The 24,205-nt window shown below is 42.1% G+C and overlaps 1 protein-coding gene across 4 annotated transcripts in view; it reads left to right on the top strand.

Moving 5' to 3' along the window:
• pdzd2 (PDZ domain containing 2) overlaps nt 1-23,546 on the top strand; it is a 96,136-nt gene extending 72,590 nt beyond the window's left edge. For all 4 annotated transcript variants that reach the window (XM_026186346.1, XM_026186342.1, XM_026186345.1 and 1 more), the window contains 11 exons: nt 1,029-1,116; nt 4,083-4,186; nt 5,977-6,139; nt 7,554-8,449; nt 8,741-8,885; nt 15,691-17,899; nt 18,018-18,123; nt 18,198-18,299; nt 20,869-21,112; nt 21,381-21,515; nt 23,100-23,546. In XM_026186346.1, coding sequence (XP_026042131.1) covers nt 1,029-1,116; nt 4,083-4,186; nt 5,977-6,139; nt 7,554-8,449; nt 8,741-8,885; nt 15,691-17,899; nt 18,018-18,123; nt 18,198-18,299; nt 20,869-21,112; nt 21,381-21,515; nt 23,100-23,290 — 4,383 coding nt within the window. In that variant the 3' untranslated portion in view covers nt 23,291-23,546. The remainder of the gene's footprint in view (nt 1-1,028; nt 1,117-4,082; nt 4,187-5,976; nt 6,140-7,553; nt 8,450-8,740; nt 8,886-15,690; nt 17,900-18,017; nt 18,124-18,197; nt 18,300-20,868; nt 21,113-21,380; nt 21,516-23,099) is intronic.
• The last annotated feature ends 659 nt before the right edge of the window (nt 23,547-24,205 follow it).

Raw genomic sequence — 24,205 nt, 5'->3', positions numbered from 1 at the left:
GTCAGTTGGGGTTTGTTTGTCCAGCACATCCCACAGATGCTCGATTGGATTGACACACGGGAGCCTCGTCAACACCTCAAACTAATGGGCTACTCAAACCTTTCCTGAACCCAAGAAAGCTCCAGCTGATCCAGGAGAGAAGGACAACCGCTGCCTAAGTGAAAACCTGTAGTGATCCCATACGTGTCAGGAGTATCGGAACAGTTGAGACGCATTTTTTCTAAACACCGGGTCTCTGTGGCTTTTAAGCCCCAAAATATGCTGGTCCACCCCATGGATCGGGTCCCCCGACACAAACAGAGTAACATAGTGTGCAGGAGGATTGGCAGGATTTATACATCGGGGAAACCAAACAACCTCTGGCTAAGAGGACGGCACAAAACAGAAGAGCTACCTCGTCAGGCCAGGACTCTGCAGTCTATGCACACCTACAGGCCAGTGGACACTCTTTCAATGATGAGGATGTAACATCCTGGACAGGGGGGAGCGCTGGTTTGAGGGCGGAGTCAAGGAGGCCATTTACATGAAAAGGGAAAGACCATCTCTGAATGGAGGAGGGGCCTAAGGGTACATCTGTCACCATCTTACATGCTGTGATTGCAGCCATTCTCCAACTCTCTGTGAATGGGACTCATGGCCATTAATTGTTGTTGTTGATGGTCATATCAATGGTCATGAAACTGACCACACGGCCCGTTGTTAGTCATTGGTATTAGTAGTCACTATGCAAATATAAAATAATACATGGTCTGCAACAATGCTCAAGTTGGTGGTACGTGTCAAAGTAACATCATGAGTAGCATGACCCAATGTCTCCCACTATCACTTTGCCCAAAGCATCAGACGGCCTCCACCTTCTTATCGTAGTGCATCCTCATTCAAAAACCCCTTATTCTGTTAAATGGGATTGTCGGCACATGTGCTAATTATTGTGTTTCTGGTAGATTCCTGAAGGTTGGTGCTTTAGGATGTGTTTGTCTTTCTTGTTGCTAAAATGCATCTTTTTGTGTTTCTTTGTCTCACCTCAGGTATCAGAGCAGGAGATGGATGACATCATAACTCGATCCACTCACAGGGACAAAATGAGCAGGAACAAGCACTCATTTCATTCGCAAGGTCTGACCTGTACCAGCATTCACATTTTAATTAACTGTATCAACTATTTTACTAGTTAGCTCCATCATTTTACACATGGCCCTGCTACACTATTGTAGTTTAACTACTGTGTAGGCAAGAGCACTGTTTCTTTGGTTTGTAACAAGGTTTCAATGAAGAACACTGTACTGTGACAAGACAGGGTTGATGTTGTTCACTTAGTCCTGGTCTCGCCATGGTATTAGATCACTTCCTGTTCTTGTTACGGTGCACTGTGGTGTTTTTCTGTAGGTCAATCTGTGTAGCTTGATTAACTGCAAATTTTCTCATTGAAACTTATTTCATAGTAACTTACAGGGGCTGTATTAACACCTGGAGGCGTCTTAAAAATGCATCCACCTTTGTGCTTAACGACAATAAATGTCCATTCCCCAAAAAGTGCTATAAAAACTTTATATATTCATATTTTTTTTCACTTTAAATTGGTCAGTCTTTTAAAACTATTTCTCCCTGAAATATTTATATAAAGTTTTAATTATATTTTCGTTGTTTTAACCCTTTAAATACCAGTTTCATTACATGAGCACCCTGTTTTTTTAGCCCCAAAAAACAAAAAAACTAAATATTTTCAAAAAAAACCATTTGAAGTAATATTTGATTGTTATTATAATTAGGCCTTCAGATGGACAAAAGATTGGCACCAAAATGAATTTTGACCTGCCATTATTTTTTTTGCAGGAGCACATTAAAAAATCCATGAAAAATGCAAATTCCCCAAAAGTGCAATAAAAATATTAAATATTAATTTTTTTTTTCACTTTAAATTGGTCAGTCTTTTAAAACTACTTCTCCCTGAAATATTCATATAAAGTTTTAATTATATTTTCGTTGTTTTAACCCTTTAAATCCCAGTTGTATTACAAAAAAACTAAAAAAAAAACTAAAAAACTAAATATTTTCCAAAAAAAACATTTGAAGTAATATTTGATAGTTAATATAATTAGGCCTTTAGATGGTCCAAAGATCGGCACCAAAATTAATTTCGATCTACTTTAAAAAAAAATTTCCGGAACCGAAAATAGTCTCCAGGCGGTCAATGCTGGTCCTCTAGGCCGAAATTAGTGCCTCTTCCCGGGGTAAGTTGCGACGAAGAACCGGGGCATGTTGCGTGGGACTCCTTTCTCCAGCAGACACGTCCATACCACGTGACAACAAATACGTCATTTCCTGTTGGTTGAAAAAAAAAATCCACCCTCTCACGTCGGTGAGAGGGTGGATTGGTCTCGCCCGATCAGCGGGCATAGCCGGTGATGCAAGCCGGAAATCAGACTTCCTTTCCCGCAGTTCAGTTCTGCAGCCCGCTGTTTTCGAGCAGAGGTCAAATGTGAAGCAAGGGCGCCACTCGGTGGACAAATAAAAAAATTACAACTCTAAGGTCTCTAGTTAAAAACGAAACCTAAGGTGGAAACCTGACGATCCCTTAAACCTTAATTTTTCTGGCGTGAAAAATAGCGTTTATAATGGGTTTCAATGGGACAATTTTTGTCCAAAGGCATAAAGGTGGATGCATCGCTGTAGCTTAGCCATTTTAGGCTAATTTAATGAATTTACACCACAATTTTAAAAAAAAAGTTAAAAAAAGATTCTTTGACAAATTTGGCTATATTCCACTCAACACAGTGAAGATGCTTTAAAACTAAAAATTCAAAAGACAATAAATGTCCTTAAGAGCCTCCAATTAAAGCATCATTTCTTCAGAATCACATGCAAATATTCACTAACTGTGTCCTTAGGGATTTGCTAGCTTAGTGTAGCTAATAGCTTAGCAGTTAGCCAAACCACTAGCAGCAGGTTTGTGTGTTAGGGGTTAACTGCACTTTCCTCCTCAGCTGTGCCCCAGCAGGTGACTGTGGAAGAAGTGTAGTCAAAAACAGAAGTGCCCACCAACCTGTTCAGTTCTGGGGAAAATTGATTCTGCCAGTTAATTTTCCCCAATCTGTGAAATACCTGCCAAAGAACAAAATGTGCTAGGAAGATTTTACTCTTAGAAATGTGAAACTAGAGTCCCAGCAACCATGGTCAAAGTATTCCAGGGGCCAGAGCAGGTGACACTGGAACAACTTTGAAGGCTGCATCAGCCTCTAGTCCCCTAGTATATATGTATATGTAGTGTATATGCATGTCCACATGTGGGTCTTCAAATGGCGGCTGTCCAGAAAATGATGTAACTTTTATAGATAACTTAAATGTTCAGAGGAAAACCTGTTCTTATTAGGAGAGACCCAGCATCTATACCTCTTTGGATTTTTTAGTTCTTTCTATAAAAATTGGTGAGATTGTATAAAACCCCAGTCCTACAGTCTTACAGGCCTCTTAGGAGCTTGCCTCCTCTTGTTACCAGCACCCCCCAGTTCCCATCCACACATAAACTATCCAACAAACCACACTCTCATTGCTGTGCAGCTGATACTCAGTTTTAGAATAGAATAGAATTCAACTTTATTGTCATTGCACATGCACAGGTACAGGGCAACGAAATGCAGTTTGCATCCATCCAGAAGTGCTTTAGTGATATAGATATATTACAATATATATTAGCAATAATATAGATATGTAAGTATATTAGTGAAATGGGTCTATTATGGTATGTTATAATGTACACGGTATGAGGTATGTTGTGAATATTCTATAACTATAAGTATGTACAGGCTATGAACAGGATATAAATATGAAAAACTATACAGAATATGAAATAAATAACTTTACAGAATCTGGGATATACAGTTATACAGTTATACAGTTATTTATCTATGAATCCAGACATGACGGCCTGGATGATCTTTAATGTCCTCCCTCTAAACTCAGATAAAGCTGAGGTTAAACCTTAGAAATACGGTCACTAACTTGCTCCGTGTGGCGTGTGAAAATGATGGCATCACTGAATTCTGTATTTGTCTGGGTTTGTCTGTTGTGGTTTTAATGTGTAGGTGTGTCCTGTAAGAACACCAGCCCAGCAGTGAAGGACATGCAGGAAGACAGGTCGCCTGTTCTCAGCTGGACCATGAAGAGGTTCCTTGAGCCTGCCAGCAGGGTACGTTTTCATTTAGACATATATTTAGTTTTGTTGCTACATTGATAGGTTCAGTTTCAACCTTCTTACACAATCATATAGAATAGAATAGAATAGACTTTTATTGTTATTTTACATGTACAATGAAACTGTAGGTGCTCCACACCAGCTGTGCATGGAATAAAAGTGTAACTAGAAAAAGTTGCATTTCCTGCGAAAATGCAGTGTGAATGCCGTGTAGTGGAATCTAATGAAAAGAGCTGAAGTAGCAGAACTATCTGCTGAAAAGAGCTGAAGAAGCTGAAGTTTGTGCTGAAAAGAAGTGAAAAAGCATAACATTTAGCCTAAAAGAGGTGAAGGAGCTAAAATTTCTGCTGAAAAGAGGTGAACTAGCTGAAGTTTTTACTGATAAGAGTTAAAGAAGTTAAACTGTCTACTGGGAAAAAAAATGGTGCTATTACCGGGATTTAAACCCGGCCCTCCCGCTTTGAGAACGGCTGCTCATCTCTCTGAACCAAACTGGTTCTCAACTGAGTCAAACATATGATGAGAGAAAAATCTGCAGGGTGCAGAAGACGCTGAGCAAACTGCTGAAAAGAGCTGAAAAAGCTGAAGTAATTGCTGAAGATGGCTGTATTTGAAAGGGTACACCGCAGACTGTCAAGAAAGCAGTGTGCATGTGAGCACGGAAGATGTGGCAACTGCCACAGGTAGGATTCGTACCTTCGCCACTGGATCTCAGCTGCTCATCCCACTGAGCCAAACCAATTCTAGTCCCGAAGAAAGATATAAGAGAAAAAATGTGCACTGTGCAGAAGAAGCTGAATTGTGCTGAAAAGAGGTGAAGAAACTGAAATTTGTGCTGAAAAGATTTAAAGAAACTGAAAATTGTGCTGAAAAGAGCAGAAGAGGCTGAGATTTGTGCTGAAAAGAGGTGAAGTTGTTGAACTTTCTGCTAAAAGAGATGAAGAAACTGGAAATTCTGCTGATAATAGGCCAAAAAGCTGAAAAATCTGCTGAAAAGAGGTGAAGAAGCAGAACTTTCTACAGAAAAGGGGAAAGGAGCAGAACTTTGCACTGAAAAGAGGTAACAAAGCTGTAGTTTCTGCTAAAAAACAGCTGAAGAATCTGGAATTTTTGCTGAAAAGAGTTTAAAAGGTTTAACTGTTACCTGAATTTTTTTTTTTTTTTTTTTTTTTGCCATAGGCGGGATTCGAACCCGGGCCTCCCGCTCTGCTCATCTCACTGAGCTAAAACACAGCAAAATCAGTGACCACACTTGTAATGTTGTCCTAGTCATCTTAATGTGCCAAAAAATTGCAAAAAAACCCTTAATATTTCAAAAAGTATAAAAGTTATGAGCACCAAAAGAGTAGGCGTTAGCAGAAGGAGCAGAACAGTTTAAAGTTTGAATGGTGAAAATCGGATGAAAACTGAGGGAGTAGTTAACCAGCAAAGGTCTGAGCAACTAGAATAAGGTAGAAGAAAGAATAAAGAGAAACAGGAAATCAATAGTGTGAATGCCTCTGAGGCATTTATTTATTTAGTTCCAAGTTTAATTAATTAATGACTCTTTTTATTAATTAATGGTGTATTTATCTATTCATTTTGTCACTCCTGGCCTTCCGTAGTTGGTTCTTGTTTCATCAACTTTCTTGGGGTTTTAAATAAACAGTTAATCAGTGTAACAAAGTAAATCTTACAGTTATAGTATACACCCTTTCATCCCAGTTAATGAGTTAAATGTATTTTAATAGTTTTAAACTTCCTTTCATTTCAACTTCTGTCCAATTTGGTTGTTTCTTAAACAGGGCTCCCTGAGTTCAGAGGCAGAGTTGTCTCAGTACTTCCTGCAGGAACTTTCCAGCCACTCATTCCCATCTGAATCCATGTTGATGGGCTCAGATAGTGACGATGTCCTCCACCAGATGAGCTGCATTACCTCCAAGGCTGACTGCTCATCAAAACCACATGGTAAAATGTTACTGATTAAATCCCAGGAAGACGTTTTAGGAATATTTCACAGATTTAACTTTAAAGTTTGCTTCCACCACGCTTGACATGTGAACAGTAGTTGATGAAATGAGAACTTTACTGACCTCTAAACAACACGACTGAAGTATTAAAAGGTTAACATAACTATTAGGAGTTACCAGTGATCACATTACCTGTGGCTGTTGCCATTAATACAGTGGCTAGAAGCTAAGGCTAATAATAAAATGATAATATCCACTAGGAACTAGACAGGAACAATGGGATCCTACCTTCTAACTCTATTTGATCTGCAACAAACATAAAAATGTGCTGGATTGTATCAAATGAACTCTGGACCTTTTATCTGCTCATTGTAATTGGGACAATGAGGGAATAACACACACCTGGCCATGGAACAGCTAAGAAGCCAATTGTCCCATTACTTTTGGTCCCTTAACAAGTGGGAGGCACATATGCAAACTGTTGTAATTCCTACACCTTTCACCTGATTTGGATGTAAATACCTTCAAATAAAAGCTGACAGTCTCCAGTTAAAGCACATGTTGTTCGTTTCACTTGGAATCTATTGTGGTGGTGTATAGAGCCAAAAATGTTGTGTCAATGTCCCAATATTTATGGACCTGACTGTATGTGAATATGTATATTAGTGAAATATAAGTCCTCCACAAAGTCAGGGAAAGCCCTGTAACTTACTGTAAAACTAAATATGTTCCCTGAGACACAGAGCTACAGATCCCTGAGAGTCTTAGCCAGTCAGCTAGCAGCTGTGACCTGCACACCTGTGCAGGTAATAAAAGGACAGGTAATGTTTGCCGAGCTGTTGCACACACAGCACGCTCATTTCATCAGTTGCCAAAAGGCAACTGACCAGCGTGTCCATAATGAGCTAATACTCCTGTGTGCTACATACTACAGTGTACGCTGTACACCTGCTTACTGGTTTTTGTTGCATCACTCTGTGTCTCCCAGTTAATTTGTTTACAGCTCCGCACCGCCCAGGTGGCAGAAAATGTGCATGGTATTTGCAAACTGGTTCCCAGCTCGTAACCAGCGCACTCTGCTTTCAAGGGTGAGCATTGGTTAAAGGTCATCATGTGACTGATGCAAGCCAGATCCTTTTATTTAGCAAAATTGTGATTAATCGTTAAACTTTACTGTTGAGGGGAGCGGCCACGACTCCACACACACACACACATACATTAAAAAACAAAAAAGCCAGAAGAAAAGGGCACTCGGGGCATCCAAGAGGAAAGAGCCTCGAGCCCTGCCCCCACACATGCCACCGACCATTTATGAGATTTTTTTAGAGACCAAGCATTTATCATCTCTCTTTAAACAATTACACAGCATCCAGTTTTGTAAAAATTAGCTGTAAGTTCATCTTTATTTTCAGGATTCAGCCCATCTCTGACAGAAGTGGAAGACGGCCGTGTGTACAACAACATCCAAGACCAAACCTCTGCACCTCTCAGTCACCATGTGGAGGCCGTGTGCCAGCCCATCACATGGTCCAGCCCCCCCACAGCACGCAGCCCACTTCTCTGCCAGATGAAGTGCTTCGAGGATGACCTCAGCGAGGGAGAAAATTCAGCCAGCAGCAGAAAAATTGAGCCCTTCCACAGACCCACAAAATCTGAAGCCTTTACCTGCAGTGACGTGTCACAGAGTGATTCAGCAGGTGTATTTAGCAGCTCGGTGTTAGACGGTGAAGATAGTGGAGATTTGCAGAGTGGAGGCAGAGATATACCCACAGCACTCTGTGACAGTTCCACTCAAAGTAAGGATGGTTTTCCCAATAAGTCAGAGTCACCTGGTTGTGAGTTCTTCATGTTCATCCACCAGCCTTTAGATCACACAGCAGGGGTGTCGAGCAGCTCTGTGCTCACTGATATGACCACCAGCAGTGAGGACTGTCCAAATCAAAGTCACGGACAGTTGGAGTCAAAGCAGTCCCCCAAGCTTGAAGCAGTGAACAGGGTCATTATGAGCACTGAAGCACCAAACCTACCCCAGCAGCAAACATCCCAAACGGATGAACCCACCCTGGCCTTGGCCCCATTCCAGCTCCCATCCCACAGCACAGGAACAAACCCCACGGTGGCTGCCGACATGATCCCCAGTCAGCTATATGAGAAGGAAGATGCCAGTGAGTTTGCAGGGATTTGTCCCATTAACACGGTGATCCTAAGAAGGAACGACGGGAATTCATTTGGGCTTGAACTGGAGATTATGTCATCACCACTGAAGCTGGTGATCGCTGGGGTGGAGCCTGGAGGTGCAGCAGAAAGGGTACGTGGGATTGCTTTCAACCCTACACCAGTGGGATGGGGGTTGGGGGTTCCCCCCAAAAAACAAAATAAATTCAACAACACAGTTTTTGGCAATAAACTGCAAAGCAAAAAAATGATGGCTGTAGCAAAGATGATACAAATTCAAATATATATGCAAAATTTTCTCTGCAAACTGAATATGAACAAGAATATTTGAATTTTCTGGTGATTCTTTAAAGGATCAAACGATTTAAGATATTAAAAATATTCCATGTAAAGGCTGAGCTTGTTTCTCTAACTGTGGTCCCAGGAGTCTGCAGGCAGGCTGCGTCCCGGAGATGAGATCGTCAAGATTGGAGATAAACTAGTTTGCTCCTCCAGCTACCAGGACATTTGTGAACTCATGCACAGCCTTCCTCTGACACTGGCCTTGGACATCAGGAGACCGATCTCAGGTAAGACGCTCACCGTGTGACTTTATTCTAAAGCTGAATAGATGAAAATGAGCAGCTCACCTGCTTCAAGAAATTACAGCCTGATGCTGTCGAGTCAGGGAGAAGATGCTGAAAGCACTGTGAAACAGGCACAGGGGACTCCAGTCTGGATTGTCCCTCATTGTGGGGTCGCAGCAGGCCTTTTATTGATCGGAGGCAGTGTTGGGAAGGTCACTTTTATAATGTATTCCACTACAGATTACAGATTACATGCCCCAAAATGTATTTTGTAATGTATTCCATTAAGTTACTCAATGTGAGTAACGTATTCTGAATACTTTGGATTACTTAATATATTGTCATGCTTTTTACAACTACACAAATGTCGCTATCACATCCTGCACATTCTTGTTTGTTTTTCTTTACCATTTGGCTGTTAAGCCCAACTTAATATATTTAATGTAGAGGAGCAAAGACTTGGGTATGTTTGTATAAGCTGTTTTGTCTTCTTAAAGATAATAAAAAAGCACCATCTTTCCTTAACAATATTTTTTTATTTATAAAGCTGACAAGTGGAAGAGTATTAGACAAACATAAAATCTGCCATTGAAGAGTATTTACTGTTATGGTCACCAACATCACTTAGTTAAAATCAAAAGTAGCCTGGCACAAGGAGAAAAAATATCAGCATTTTCAATGACTGTTTTCTTATTAGGACAAAAAAAGGCAATATATAAAATTATACTCAAAAATGAAAAATATATTATTTTGGCATTTACTGTCAATATTATTCTTCCACCAAAAATTTTAAATTACAAAAGATTTTTCAATACAACTCAGATATTCAAACTCAATGTAACAATGAGAAATTACATTTTAAACCTTACCCTAGATATAATTTTTAAAACAAGACAATATATGTTTTAATGCAACTCAGCAACATTACCTTATGGCCATTTAACAAAGGCAAGCAACAAAGAACTGTCCGAGGTGTCAGTGCTGAACTGCTTGGTTCAAAACCTTAAATGGCCCCAAAAATCAAATAATTGGCGAACAATTGCAGTAAACATATGAGGTGCTGCTTTTTGAATGCATGCCAAAAACAAATACTAAAGACTACAAAATACTGAGGTTGCAAGCCCTATCTGTGAACAATACCAGGATAGTTTCAGCAGACTACCTACATCTGTTCCGCCTAGTCTGCAGTCCAGTAAAGGCGGTTGTAACGCAGCAAGAGCACCTGTTCAAAGTGTTTGTCTGTCATGCGGTTATGGTGTCAGGTGAAGACGAGTCCTCCGTGGCTAAAGAGACGCTCGACCGGAGCAATTGACGGCAGAGTTGTATTGTGTTTTAAGAAGAGGGCTCTGATCACTGGATGTCCCATTAATGAGGTCAATGTCTTATCTGAATCTTGAAGATACCTCTGTACCTCATCCTCCGCTGTAGAACAGGTCACCTGTGTACTCTGAAAACTGAAGAAGCTGTTGTCGTCATCATCTTCTGGCTCATTTCCCACTGAGGCATGTCCAGTGGTGCTGGTGTCATTAGAAGGTTCTGTGTTGAGGAGACGGGCCTCTTGGACCATCGTTCTTCTCGTGGATTCTCTCTCATCATCTGCCATCCTTGCTTCATGGGAGGCTAATACAGCTGCAAATCGAGTGTCAATTGCTTTGATGATCGCTAAGAGGATGTGAGTTGAAAATTGCACTTGTGTCAACTTTTCAGATAACTTGGCTTTCAGACTGAGAAGGGTGGGAATCACATATCCGAAGTAGCAGTTCTTTTCCCCTGGAGCAGGTTGACTGAGTAGGCAAGCGGTTTCAGAGTGGCTGCATACTCTTTGAGAAACACTGTCTCTTGAGGATGCAGTTTTGCCACCTTCAGATGTTCACAGATTTCATTGAGCTGACTTTCAGGTAGATTCATTAGCTTCTCGATTGCATGGTACTCTGAGCTCCACCTAGTCACTGAAGGTACAACACATCTCATTTGGGCAATTTCTTCAATTACCTCAGAAGCACCTGATGAGTGATGAGCCTTATTCCAGATGGCTGCACATTTTGCCTTTGCACTCCTGTATAATTTTCTGGAAACACCCTGCTGTGAAGCAGCTTTATCAAGGTCAGTCGTGGCAATGAGATTTAGTGTGTGCGCAGCACATCGATGGTGTGGTGGCAAAAAGAAGTTCAGCTCCTCGTGTTCTTGCTCCTCCTCAAGTACTGTAGTGACATCATGAAATTGTGCATCACCTGTGTCTTCCAGATCATCTTCTGTTTCTGAATCTCCATATTCATTGAAAGCTTTTACAGAATTGCTCCTATTGTCTGTGACTGTAGCACTAACCTTGCCTCGGATATGGAATTCAGCATGAACCTGACTTATTTTGGCGGCAATAACATCATAAATGTGATGGCCTCTTATCCTCTCACATGCCAGTGCAGCAGACCTGCGATCCAATGTGTCTGACTCGATCCAGTGACATGTGATGCCAATGAAACTTCTGTGATGCGCAGTCCAGATATCTGCTGTTGTGCACTCATTTTGAGTATGTAGAAGAATTTCAGTTATTGCTTCGTTCATTTTTTGGAAAGGTTTTCTCAACACGAGTCATCAATGTTTTTATGCAAACAGGACTCCTGCCCCCACTTAGTCCTTCAACCGTCTTACGGAATGAGGTGTTCTCAACAGTAGAAAAGGGCTGCACTTCATTGACTATGAAGTCAAATACCAAGGAATTTACTCTCCTTTGGCTGATGGCTGGAGTGCTAAGGATGGCTTGTTTGAGAGGAGGAGAGGCTGTGTCTTTGCCACTTTGTTCATCACCATGATCCGATGTGTTTGCTTTGGGTAAACTGCGTATAACCCTGGGATGCGTCCTCTGGAAAAAAAAAAAAAAGAGACCGAACAAAAGACAAAATATTACTGATGAAGAAATAGTTTTGTATTCGAGATCACTGCAAAAAGTGCAGCCTTACCTAATGTCCACTAAGGTTGGGCGATTAGACGAATATATCGACTATCAACAATAGGTTGAGCCTTTCGCCGATTGTGTTTACAAGACGAATTTTTAATTTTTTTGCCCATGAGTAAGTATAATAATAATGTTGGTTGAAGGCAAGAGAAGCAGTCAACGGGAAATATAATAGTGATGTTTTAACGGCATGAACAAATGCAGCGATTCATTTACTCAAGCTCAGAATGAAAGAACAGCAGTAGTCTATGTTCAGGAAAAAATTAAACATTTAATTTAAATAAAGAAACCGCAATGGTGGGTAGGGATACAAAGAAACTGTCTTCTTCTTCCACTTTAACTGTGTTCCAGTGTTTATGTCTTAGACACTCGACCAAACAACAAATAAGTTAAAAACCAAAATGTCACTTCCAGCGACCATAAAAAAATATCAGAGGTAAAGTTAAGGTTTTTTGTGCAATTTGGTGCATCTCAAATAAATAAATGAATAATCCAAAAAAGGAGCAATGTTAATACAGAAACTCCAACAAGGAAAACTTTCTATTTATGTTCTAGATGCGCAAATCAGTCCGTGCATGATTACATTACTCCGCCCACTAACAAGTCACCTGCGCGAATATGTTGGTTATCATCATTTGTTTGACTGACGATTGTTGGTTGGAAAATTTTTAAATCTCGCCCAACCTTAATGTCCACCTTACTGTTAATCATTTTGGGATTGCTTTCAGAACTGCACACGATAATTTGAAGCTAGCAGGTTGTTAATGCTATCCATCAAGTTTAACAGTCTATGAACTAACTTTAGCTAACGTCAGCTAACAATGTTAGCTAAAATCACAGCAATATCACATCGAAGCTACTGAAGTGGCACATAGCCCAGGTAGCTACCACAACTAAAATGAGATATTTGCAGTAGGCTAACGTTAGTTTTTAAAAATAACTTACTTGATTTGTTAGGTTGGAGGTGGAGTTTTTGGCGAGGAGAGCATCTTCTTTTTTTGCATTGCACTGTTAAATTTCGCCCATCCCTTTCTTCTTTGAATATGAAATGGTGTTGGAACTTCCAAGTCCGAAACTCTGTTGCGCTGGCGCTGGCTCCGGGTCCATCGTGTGATTGACGCCACCAACAGGACGCGTTTTCTTTTTACAGCCTCTTCTCGCGTGTTTTGTTTGGGTTTCCAGCCGCAATGCGCAGCGTGGAATGACCAGAATTACAGAGGACTGCCATGTAATCCATTTATAACAAAGTAACTGTATTCTAAATACCACCCTTTTAAACAGTAACTGTAACGGAATACAGTTACTCATATTTTGTATTTTAAATACGTAACGGCGGTACATGTACTCTGTTACTCCCCAACACTGATCGGAGGGTTGGTGGTTCAATCCCTGCTGAATATACTGGACGGGATACTAAACCCAACTTGCTCTCTGATGCATCCATCGGAGTGTGAATGTCTCTGAATGTTAGATAGAAAGCAGTTAAATAGAAAAAGTTTTTGTGTGAATGGATGAAAGAGCCTAGTTGTGTAAAGCTTTGAGAAAATAGAAAAGCTCCATTTAAAAACCGTATATATGGACTGCCCAGCTGATTGGCCAATGTCAGACGAGAATAAAAACAAACATTGGCTACTCAGAGCTTTAGACTCTTCCTTCCACCCAACCCTTTCTACATTTCCTCAGTGCAGTAATAATATGTTTATAGCTGCTGTGGTCTGCGTCTCATCACACAGTTGTCTTTGCATTGGGGAAGAAGCACTAACAATATACAGGCTGGATTCCTGATTAGATGCTCAGCTACACTAAGCAGCTGAACATGTCACTTCTGTCACGCTACACTGCTCGTTCACTTTCTGCAGCCTGCCCATCAGCTTACACTCAAACCTCCAGCTGCTGGGAGGAAAACCGTCTCCACTTAATGGTTACGACATGATTAAATCGTATATTTGTGTGTCTTTGAATGTGCGCTTACACTGCTGTGTAGTGCTGTTTCTAAGCCACCAGGTAGTGTTACTCTTTAAGCTTTCACATAGACTGCTGTGTGTTTTCCTTTAATGCTGACCTCAGATGTAGGATCAGCATCCCCGCTCTCTCCTCCCCAAAGCAACCTGCACGCCTCTGACTCTCTGTTCACGGTGACTAACCTTTACATTTTACTTTTAATGACCAATATTAGATTTGCCCTGTAGCTTCACACTAGGCGTAGTGTAACATTAATCTTTATGTAACACAGAGATTGCTGTGGGGCACTAAAACGGGGAGTCTTTCCACATGTCTGTTTTAAAGTCATCATGTCTCTCTGAGTAAACATGTCATCATAGATCAACATTACTGATAAGCAGGCGAAGGAAAAAGGAGGAAAAGTCACTTCCTCTGATGATAACCTGTCCATATACGCTGCTCCTGACAGTTTCAGTTCTGTAACTGGTAAACAGAGACTTCTTCACATCTTTGCATGTTAGACACTAAAGTGCAAACATGTGTAATACAAGAGAGAGCAGTCGATCATGTGACTTCCTGGATCAGCCACAGCAATGTCTCCAGCTAAGTCCTGCAGTTGACCAGCTGAGTATACATCTGTGTACAGTAGCTTTAGTCTTTCCTTATGAGATTGTAGATTATAATATAATGCAACCCTTTTGATGCATATCACTGTATCGTATGTAATAGTATTGTACAGTGTGGCTGTATGCATTCCCTCTGTATGTTAGGAGTCAGCAGTTCACAGCAATGACTGTATCAAATATAACACAGTTGACAGAGTCATTGGTTCAAATCAGAGAGAAATCCATTCGGGTTCATTTCACGCTGCTAACATGAGAAAAGGTCTTTAATCACTTCACCTTCATGACGGCGCCTCACCTCTCATGCAACAGGCTGAATTACATAGATACATGTTATATAGTGGTGCAGCGGATCGCGGTTGATCCGTAATCTGAACCGATCCCACTCCACGGTTTGGCACGCACGTGGTCCGAAGATTCGAAAAAGAAGAAAAAAAAGTATGTGTATGGTGCGCGTGGTAGGTCTGTCAAGCGATAGCTATGGCCAGCGCTAGCGGTCCAAGTGGAGGAGCAGAGGAGTTTGTGGCATTTAAGCAGCCCTTTGCTGCCCAGCCCGACCGGGCTAAAGCTATTACAGAAGCTACTGGGGTGTTTAGCTGCAGACGGGAGGCCGTATTCTGTTGTGCAAAACAAGGGGTTTAAACTATGATGAATGTGCTTGAGCCACGCTATGATATCCGGTTGCGCGTCCACTTTAGTGGCAAGATCATTCCAAGCATGTATGAGCAGGAGAAGTTTAAAGTTATGGCTGAACTGTCCCAGGCATCTTCTGTTGCCCAACTACTACAAATGGGTGGAGCTCCAGGGCAGCGGAGTGCGATGTAATGAGCGGTGTGTATTATTGTAGGGTCTACCTTACAATATAAAGCACCTTGAGGCGACTGTTGTTGTGATTTGGCGCTTTATAAATAAAACTGAATTGAATTGAATTGAGTGGTAGATACAAAGCCCTATACTGCACTATATTGTACCATAATTTTTTTTAATAACTGCGTGGAATGAGTCTTGAGTTGAATGTTTTTAACAGGCAAAAAATACTTCAATAAGTAAATGTTAAATTTTTGTCTTTTTTCTTTTTTTGCTGATCCGAAAATTGATCAGATCCAAACTGTGAGATTTTTGATCCGTTGCATCACTAATATGTACACATAAATAATTAAACTTACACATCAAATTATATCATATAAATTACAATTCACTGGTTTCATATTTAAAAAAATATGTAATGTAAATTATTCGTTGTTACCAACCTCCTCTCATTCGATCCTGATCTTTTCATGTCTTGTGCCAGCTGTAGATCGACTGCTCAGCCTGGGAGGGACTGTGTGGTCACAGAGCAGTGATGGATCCACAGTGGATCCAGCCAAATCTGTTCAGGGGGGGACTGATCAAGTAATAAGAACACATTTAGGAAAAGCCACAATCCAACCAGACTGTAACTTGCCCATCGTCAATGTAGACGACGTGTTATCAGATGTGAGCCGCGACACCAGTGAGGAAATATCATGTGATGAGCCTGAAACCTGCTGTCCAGGCCAACATGGTGCAGCCCTGTGTGAGAAGCCTGCTTTGGAAGCCAGAGATGAAAAGGGTGCTGCCTTTCTGATGAATAAATGTGTGAACCAACAGAAAGAAGGCAGCTCTGCAGTTTTCAGCGGATCAGGTCCAGAAAAATCAAATCCTAGTTGTAAACACATGGATCCCACTGCAGATGTCAGTGGTTCAAACAGTGATTGCAGTGCAGTGGTAAAGAACATGGCAGATGGTATTGGTGGTGTCTCTTCTACACGGTCACCATGCCAGTTTCTTAACAGTACAGCACCTGTTTCTGCTACAGAGCCACACTTTGACAGAGTTAAAGCGTGTGCAGCATCCAGACACACGAGCGTTTACAGAAACCATGCTCCACCAGCAGCCCACTCCGTCACTGAAAATCTGCATGCAGACGTCTCCCAAAGATCAGATTTACTGAGGTGTGACGACACACAAACATATTCAGTGGAATCCAACCCCTCAGGCTCCAGGCTATCCAAAATGTCAGCGTCAGTGAGCAACAATCACAAAGTTGTGCAGTGTAAAGATACGTTAAAGCCTGACGCTCGCTCCTTACCTAAGACAAGCTCAAAGCTGAAACACCTCGGTTACTCAGACAGTCCTGTGTGGAGGAGTAACTTCAGACTTCAGGTTGAAAGTGGTCCTTCCACACTTAAAGGTTTGAGTATTAAAAAGAAGAACAGCCCAGAGGAGCCTCTTCAAAAACTGTTGGGGAGTCCAGTCCCTGCAGATACAAAGGCTTCCTTCAGGCAGTCAACAAATCCAGCAGCTGTGGTAACCATTGGGATTTTGAAGCCCACTAACCAGCCTGATGTCAGGAGTGGCCTAGCTGTGGCCGGAGCAGGTGACACAAAGCAAATAATGACTGAGCATGGAAATTCAGATGGAGCTTTGCAAACTGTGCAGCTGCCCAAAAAAGATATGCACGTAGGTTACGAAGCAAAAGCTGAATCACATGGACCTGCCACTCAGAGGACATTCATGGAAGTGCGACTGTCTTCCTCATCATCATCATCGTCAGCAGCAGCAGCAGCTATGTCACATAGAGACAAAAAGGTTTCAAAAGAAAATAAACACAGAAATGATACAGATGCACGATTAGCAGCAATGCATTCATCCACTGTCACCGCAGAAGAAAGAACAGCTGCCTCGGTCACCAACACAGCATTTCATTCACTGTCTTCTACAGCAGCTCATTCAACAAGTAAAGGTTTCAAACCTGTGACAGTTATGGAGACAGAAGAGACAGCGAAGTCCAGCACATCCAGACTGTCCACACAGACCCTGTCCACACGGACCCTGTCCACACAGACCCTGTCCGCACACACTGCCTCGTCTGCAGATTACAGTCCTTTCTCTGTCCGACATAAAATCAAATCCTTTGAGAATCTGGCTAATGTTGACAAGCCCCTGGTGAAAAGCAGTGATCCTCAGCCGTATGCGCTGGCATATAGAGCCCCGCTGAACCAAAGGATTGCAGGTTATATGGAACTGGTTAATGCTGTTGACTTCCGGACACGGCAAAGGAGTTTTAGCTCTTATGTGGAAAATCTGCTTCCAGCCACATCCTGTTCTCTTCGTCTTCGTAAGTCTTCTAAGAATGAAGTTCACAAAGCTCCAGATGGGGCTGCACCACACACTCCTCCAGTGCTGCGCAAGAAACATGGCAGACTTCTCTACAGTAGGTTACGGCAGCTCAGGGCTCTCAGCATGCCTGAGCTGGAAAAACTGTGCAAAGAGGACGTTGCAGGAGGGTGCAGCAATGCAGATAAAACAGACTCTGACACCCAGTCCACTATAGCCCCAGTGACTGACAGCTTTCCAACCTGTGCAACTCCAATGAAAGCAGATTTGAACAGCGTTAACCACAGTGAGGCTGAAGTCACTGAAGAGACTGCTCAGAGGACCCGAGAGACCCATGGCCGGCAGCTCGGCTGGTCCATCAGGTGAGACTTTAAACCAGTCATTGTAAATCACAGCAGCTGCTTTGCTCCAAACATAACTGTGAAATGTGGGTGAAAAAAACACATTAAATGTCCTGATTCGATGGCTTTTTCTCTGCAGTTTAGAGGAGCTGTCGGCTTCACCTGTGAGTCAGTGTAAACTGGAAACACTGCTGTCCTCACTAACAGCGAAAGCTTACATATCAACCCTGCTTCAGCAAACCAAGGTAATGTCTCACTGCAGATACAGAGTCCAGCTGAGTTTGAGTGTTCTTTATTTGTCTCTCTGTGTGTTTTGCAGACTAACAGAAATACTCGTCTTGTTGTCCTGAGTAAAGGAGAAGGTTCAGGACTTGGTTTCAGTATTGCTGGAGGAGTTGACCTCGAGCAAAAGGACATAACTGTAAGTACAAGATGTTGAATCTCTGTTCAGATTCACATCCTTCAGATTTAAACAATAATGTACGGTGACTGTTGCAACAATTTAAAGCACATTTTCTTGCACATTCATTTACTTGCCTTGAATGCCTCACTAAGATATGAAGATTCAGTTAGTCCAGAAAATCTCAAGAAAAGTTTCTTCAAGAGCAAAATGCACCAAACAGTGTGACAAAGCCCACTCTGCTGAGGGAAAGTTCATTAGAGTCACCAGCTACAGAGGTCAAAGGTTACCAGCAGCTCAGATTACAAAACACAACAAGCCTTTCAAAACTTCAAGCAGCAGACATTTGAGGACTTACAGGATCTATTAGGACTTACAGGACGTTTGAGGACTTACAGGACCTTTAAGGACTTACAGGACGTTTGAGGACTTACAGGACGTTTGAGGACTGACAGGATCTTTAAGGACTTACAGGATCTTTAAGGACTTACAGGACCTTTGAGGACTTACAGGACGTTTGAGGACTCACAGGACGTTTGAGAACTTACAGGACCTTTGAGGACTTACAGGATGTTTGAGGACTTACAGGACCTTTGAGGACTTACTGGATCTTTGAGGACTTACAGGACCTTTGAGGACTTACAGGACCTTTAAGGACTTACAGGACCTTTGAGGACTTACAGGATCTTTGAGGACTTACAGGATCTTTGAGGACTTACAGGACCTTTGAGGACTTACAGGATCTTTGAGGACTTACAGGACCTTTGAGGACTTACAGGATCTTTGAGGACTCACAGGGTCTTTGAGGACTTACAGGGTCTTTGAGGACTTACAGGATCTTTGAGGACTCACAGGACCTTTGAGGACTTACAGGACCTTTGAGGACTTACAGGATCTTTAAGGGCTTGCAGGGTCTTTGAGGACTTACAGGACCTTTGAGGATTTACAGGACGTTTGAGGACTTACAGGATCTTTGAGGACTTACAGGGTCTTTGAGGACTCACAGGACCTTTGAGGACTTACAGGGTCTTTGAGGACTTACAGGACCTTTGGGGACTTACAGGACCTTTGAGGACTTACAGGATCTTTGAGGACTCACAGGACCTTTGAGGACTTACAGGACCTTTGAGGACTTACAGGGTCTTTGAGGACTTACAGGAGGTTTTAGGACTCACAGGACGTTTGAGGACTTACAGGACCTTTGAGGACTTACAGGATCTTTGAGGACTCACAGGACCTTTGAGGACTTACAGGACCTTTGAGGACTTACAGGATCTTTAAGGGCTTGCAGGATCTTTGAGGACTTACAGGACCTTTAAGGATTTACAGGACGTTTGAGGACTTACAGGATCTTTGAGGACTTACAGGGTCTTTGAGGACTCACAGGACCTTTGAGGACTTACAGGGTCTTTGAGGACTTACAGGATCTTTGAGGACTTACAGGACCTTTGAGGACTTACAGGATCTTTGAGGACTCACAGGACCTTTGAGGACTTACAGGACGTTTGAGGACTTACAGGGTCTTTGAGGACTTACAGGACCTTTGAGGACTTACAGGACCTTTGAGGACTTACAGGATCTTTGAGGACTTACAGGACCTTTGAGGACTTACAGGATCTTTGAGGACTTACAGGATCTTTGAGGACTCACAGGGTCTTCGAGGACTTACAGGAGGTTTTAGGACTCACAGGATCTTTGAGGACTTACAGGACCTTTGAGGACTTACAGGATCTTTGAGGACTTACAGGATCTTTGAGGACTTACAGGGTCTTTGAGGACTTACAGGACCTTTGAGGACTTACAGGATCTTTGAGGACTCACAGGACCTTTGAGGACTTACAGGACGTTTGAGGACTTACAGGGTCTTTGAGGACTTACAGGACCTTTGAGGACTTACAGGACCTTTGAGGACTTACAGGATCTTTGAGGACTTACAGGACCTTTGAGGACTTACAGGATCTTTGAGGACTTACAGGATCTTTGAGGACTCACAGGGTCTTCGAGGACTTACAGGAGGTTTTAGGACTCACAGGATCTTTGAGGACTTACAGGACCTTTGAGGACTTACAGGACCTTTGAGGACTTACAGGATCTTTGAGGACTTACAGGGTCTTTGAGGACTTACAGGACCTTTGAGGACTTACAGGACCTTTGAGGACTTACAGGATCTTTGAGGACTCACAGGACCTTTGAGGACTTACAGGATGTTTTGCTAACATTTTGGTGCCACAGCACAGCTTCAGGTCCAGTGGAGTCTTGATGGCTCAGCCCTGTTTTGGCAGCAAAGGGGGACTGACAAAATATTAGGCAGGTGGTCATAATGTTGTGTTTGATCAGTGCACTTAATTAGTTCATGGCAGATGCAGAAAGGACTGGTTAACCTGAGAGCAACAGTGATCGACTGAAATCAGTCACATATTGCTCAGTGAGTAACTGTCACTGTTGCACCAACTCACCGTGACCTCTCACAGTTTTGTAAAGGCCATGATCCTCCAATAATTCAGGAGACCCATCTGCTTAATGAACACATAATAAATGTATTTAATACATGACTGAATGATATGTATTATTAATATGTTTTTGTCCTCAGGTTCATCGGGTCTTCACGAAAGGTGCAGCTGGTCTTGAAGGTACAATCCAAAGAGATGACAGCATTTTATCCATAAATGGCACCAGTCTGGAGGGTAAAACACACGCAGAGGCTAGATCCTGTCTTCATCAAGCCAAGCAGTCCAACCAGGTCTTAGTGGTCATTCACAGAGACAAAGACAGTGTGCAGTGTATCTCTGACAGACAAGCCTCGGCTACCCAGAAGTCTTTGGAGCGTAGCGGAGGTAGGTTTCCATCTCCAGTGGGTACACAGAGCTTCCTGTAATATTCTCATTGGCTGTAACGTCGGTTTTAAATCACTCTGATGCTGTCTGACTTAGAGTACTTCTTTCGTCAGAGCATTTGACCCTTTTAAATACAAACATTAACCTTGCAAACAGCTCTGCCCGTGGTGTGGTTTCTGCAATCAGCTGAAGTCCAGCGGTCAGCAGCAGCATCCTCTCTTAGGTTTATATCTAACTTCTGTCCTTCTTGGTGTGGGATGTCTTTCAGCTGTGGATGTCAGTCCAGATGGTGCTGTAACAGTGGAGCTTCATAATACTTCTGTTGGACTGGGCTTCAGTCTGGAGGGGGGCAGGTCTTTGAGCCACGGAGACAGGCCTCTCACTGTCAAACGCATCTTTAAAGGTGACTTTTTCTTCTCAGACAAAATGCACACACACTGTGACGTCACAGTGTGTGTGCTGCTGTTAACAATGAACACAAGGTTTCCATGTGACGTAAACTGTGTCTTTGTAACTGCTGGTGTCACAGACGATAATGTTAACATGAATACTGATTCTTGTTTGTTAAAGATTTTATCACATAAACCTTCGGGCTCAAACATAAACATAATGCTACATAGATAACTAGCTTAGCAAACAAATTCAGCCTGGTGTTAATCACAGGGAACATGACTAAAGTCGTTCCACCTCCTGTGTTTCAGTGTACACTCCTTCCTGGTTTCATTCATGCTTTCTTAAAAAAAAATCCCAAAACGGTCATTCTCTTATTTTGTAGGTGCATTTGTAATGAACAGCAGGGATCAGGGGATAGGGCACACTCACTGCAATTCTCGGGACTTTAATCATGAAGCTACAGCAGCACTTCTGCTTGCATTTGCACAAACTTAACGTATATTTTTCCGGGTCTTTAGCCACAGACACAGATACTTTCATCAGTGGGACACAGAGTGGACGCTACCTTTGTGTTCGTTCATTCAGTAAAAGTTAGTGATTGAAGCCGACTTCAGTGCAGTGTTTGAGCATTAGAAGAGAAAGTAAACACAGCCATCACAGTGAGATCAGTTTATTTTCTTTACCCCTAATTTCTTTAAGAGCTTTAATAGCTGTAGTGCTACTGGGAGAAACACAAAATCTAAGCTGTTTACACTGTGTCTGCCTTAAATCAAACAACGTGACTGTTATAACAGCATTGACATTTCTGTTTGGATGGAAACTTGTTTCCCCCACAGCATTTTCCTCTTGTGGTCAAAATTTGTTGCATAACTTAAAATTTGTGGCACTTGGGTTAGCACGGTTACCTCACAGTAGGAAGGTCCTGAATTCAGTTGTCTGTGTGCACGTTCTCCCCGTGTTTGCCCGGGTTCTCTCCGGCTTCATCCCACAGTCCACAGACATGCAGTCAGTCGGGTTGGGTTAACTGGTGATTCTAGATTGTCCACAGGTGTAAATGTTCGTGTGAATGGTTGTCTGTCTTTCTGTGACAGACTGGTCACCTGTCCAGGGTTTACTCTGCCTCTCGCCCTATGATAGCTGGGATAGGCTCCACCCCCCTGCGACCATGATAAGGATAAACAGAAGAGGATGAATAGATGGAACGCTGGAAAGTTCAACAAAATCAAACTTTACATTTGTTGAACTTTGACCTCAGTGACCATGACAGCTGCATGCGTGTTTTCTTGGAACGGCCACACTGAAAGTAATGATTGCAGTGTATCCTGTGTGAAAGTACCTTTATTATTTATTTAAACACAAATCTTTGACTTAATTCAAATAATGAGAGTCTGTGAGATATGCATATATTAGAGGAGAAATCAGAGGCTTAAATCTGACAGACACTGACAGGGAAGGTTGGTTATAGCCAGGTGAATGGCCATCTCTCAAATCATAGCTATAATTTGAATATATCTTCAGCGTGTAGATCATAAGTAGACCAGAGTAAAATAAGGAGCTTTATCTGAGTCTGAATTGCTGTTCATGTCTAACACAGGAGGAGCTGCAGAGCTTTCCGGGCTTATCGAGGTTGGCGATGAAGTCCTGTCTATCAATGGCGGTTCTCTGGAGGGACTCATGCACCATGATGCCTGGAAAATGATCAAAGCCACTAATGAAGGGCCTAACCAGCTCCTCATACGCAAGCAGAGCAATGTGATGGTAAAAAACAAGGAAACGGAGTCCTGACAGGCTCTACTGTTCAAGCGGATACGTTTAAAAAAAGCAGTTATACATTTTGATGGTTGGACTTTTTGGTTAGCCTTTTTAAAATATCTTTGTATTTAATAATTGGCTGGACACTATTGTGGTGCATAATACGTAATTATGATTTTTCGAATGAAGAGTTCAGTTTATTTATAATAAATTAACTTTTGAACACTCAGAAATAATACATTTGTAAGGCATTCCTTTTTTAAAATAAAGTTGATATGTTGACAGAAAATTTGCAGGTGACTGTGGCTCTAGCATTCCAGCTTATACATCCACACTATATGCCTCTGTACCTATTCACCTATATGGACATCAAGACGAGGGAGCTCTTTGCCATTAATGGAGGAGTTCAGGTATCGGGTATGAAGGTAGCCGATATGGACAATGGCTCCATCCGGTGCTGCAGCCATCTTTCCGGTGCTGGACACAGATATGTGTATATATATATACATGTATATACACGAGTATATATATATACACATGTATATATATATACACATGTATATACAGCTAGAGGGCATATATGGTATCACTCTTGGCTGGAAGCAGTGCTTAAACAATGGAAAAAACACAAACTTTGTCCAAAAACCTCTCATGTTTAACTGTTTTCCACTTTTTCTTTGGTCATTTTAGCCTTTTTGGCCAGGGTGAAGGGAGTATCTGCCATCAAACAAGAAGACAGCCGCATGTAGCTATGATGATGTTTGCTAGTTCACCTTACATGCATTAATGTAATAACGTGGTTAGCCTACTCAACGTAAATTACACACGAACAACATTAAGCTACTCACGCAGAGAAGAACGGCTGCTGCTGCATCATCATCCTCATCATTTCTGCTACACTGGCAGGGCTAGGGGCCAGGACTCTCCTCTTCGGGTTCTTGGGGGATG

Source organism: Astatotilapia calliptera, chromosome 12, assembly GCF_900246225.1.
Source record: "Astatotilapia calliptera chromosome 12, fAstCal1.2, whole genome shotgun sequence".
Lineage (NCBI taxonomy): Eukaryota > Metazoa > Chordata > Actinopteri > Cichliformes > Cichlidae > Astatotilapia > Astatotilapia calliptera.
Note: the sequence above shows the minus strand (reverse complement) of the source record. Positions and strands in the feature narration are given on the sequence as shown.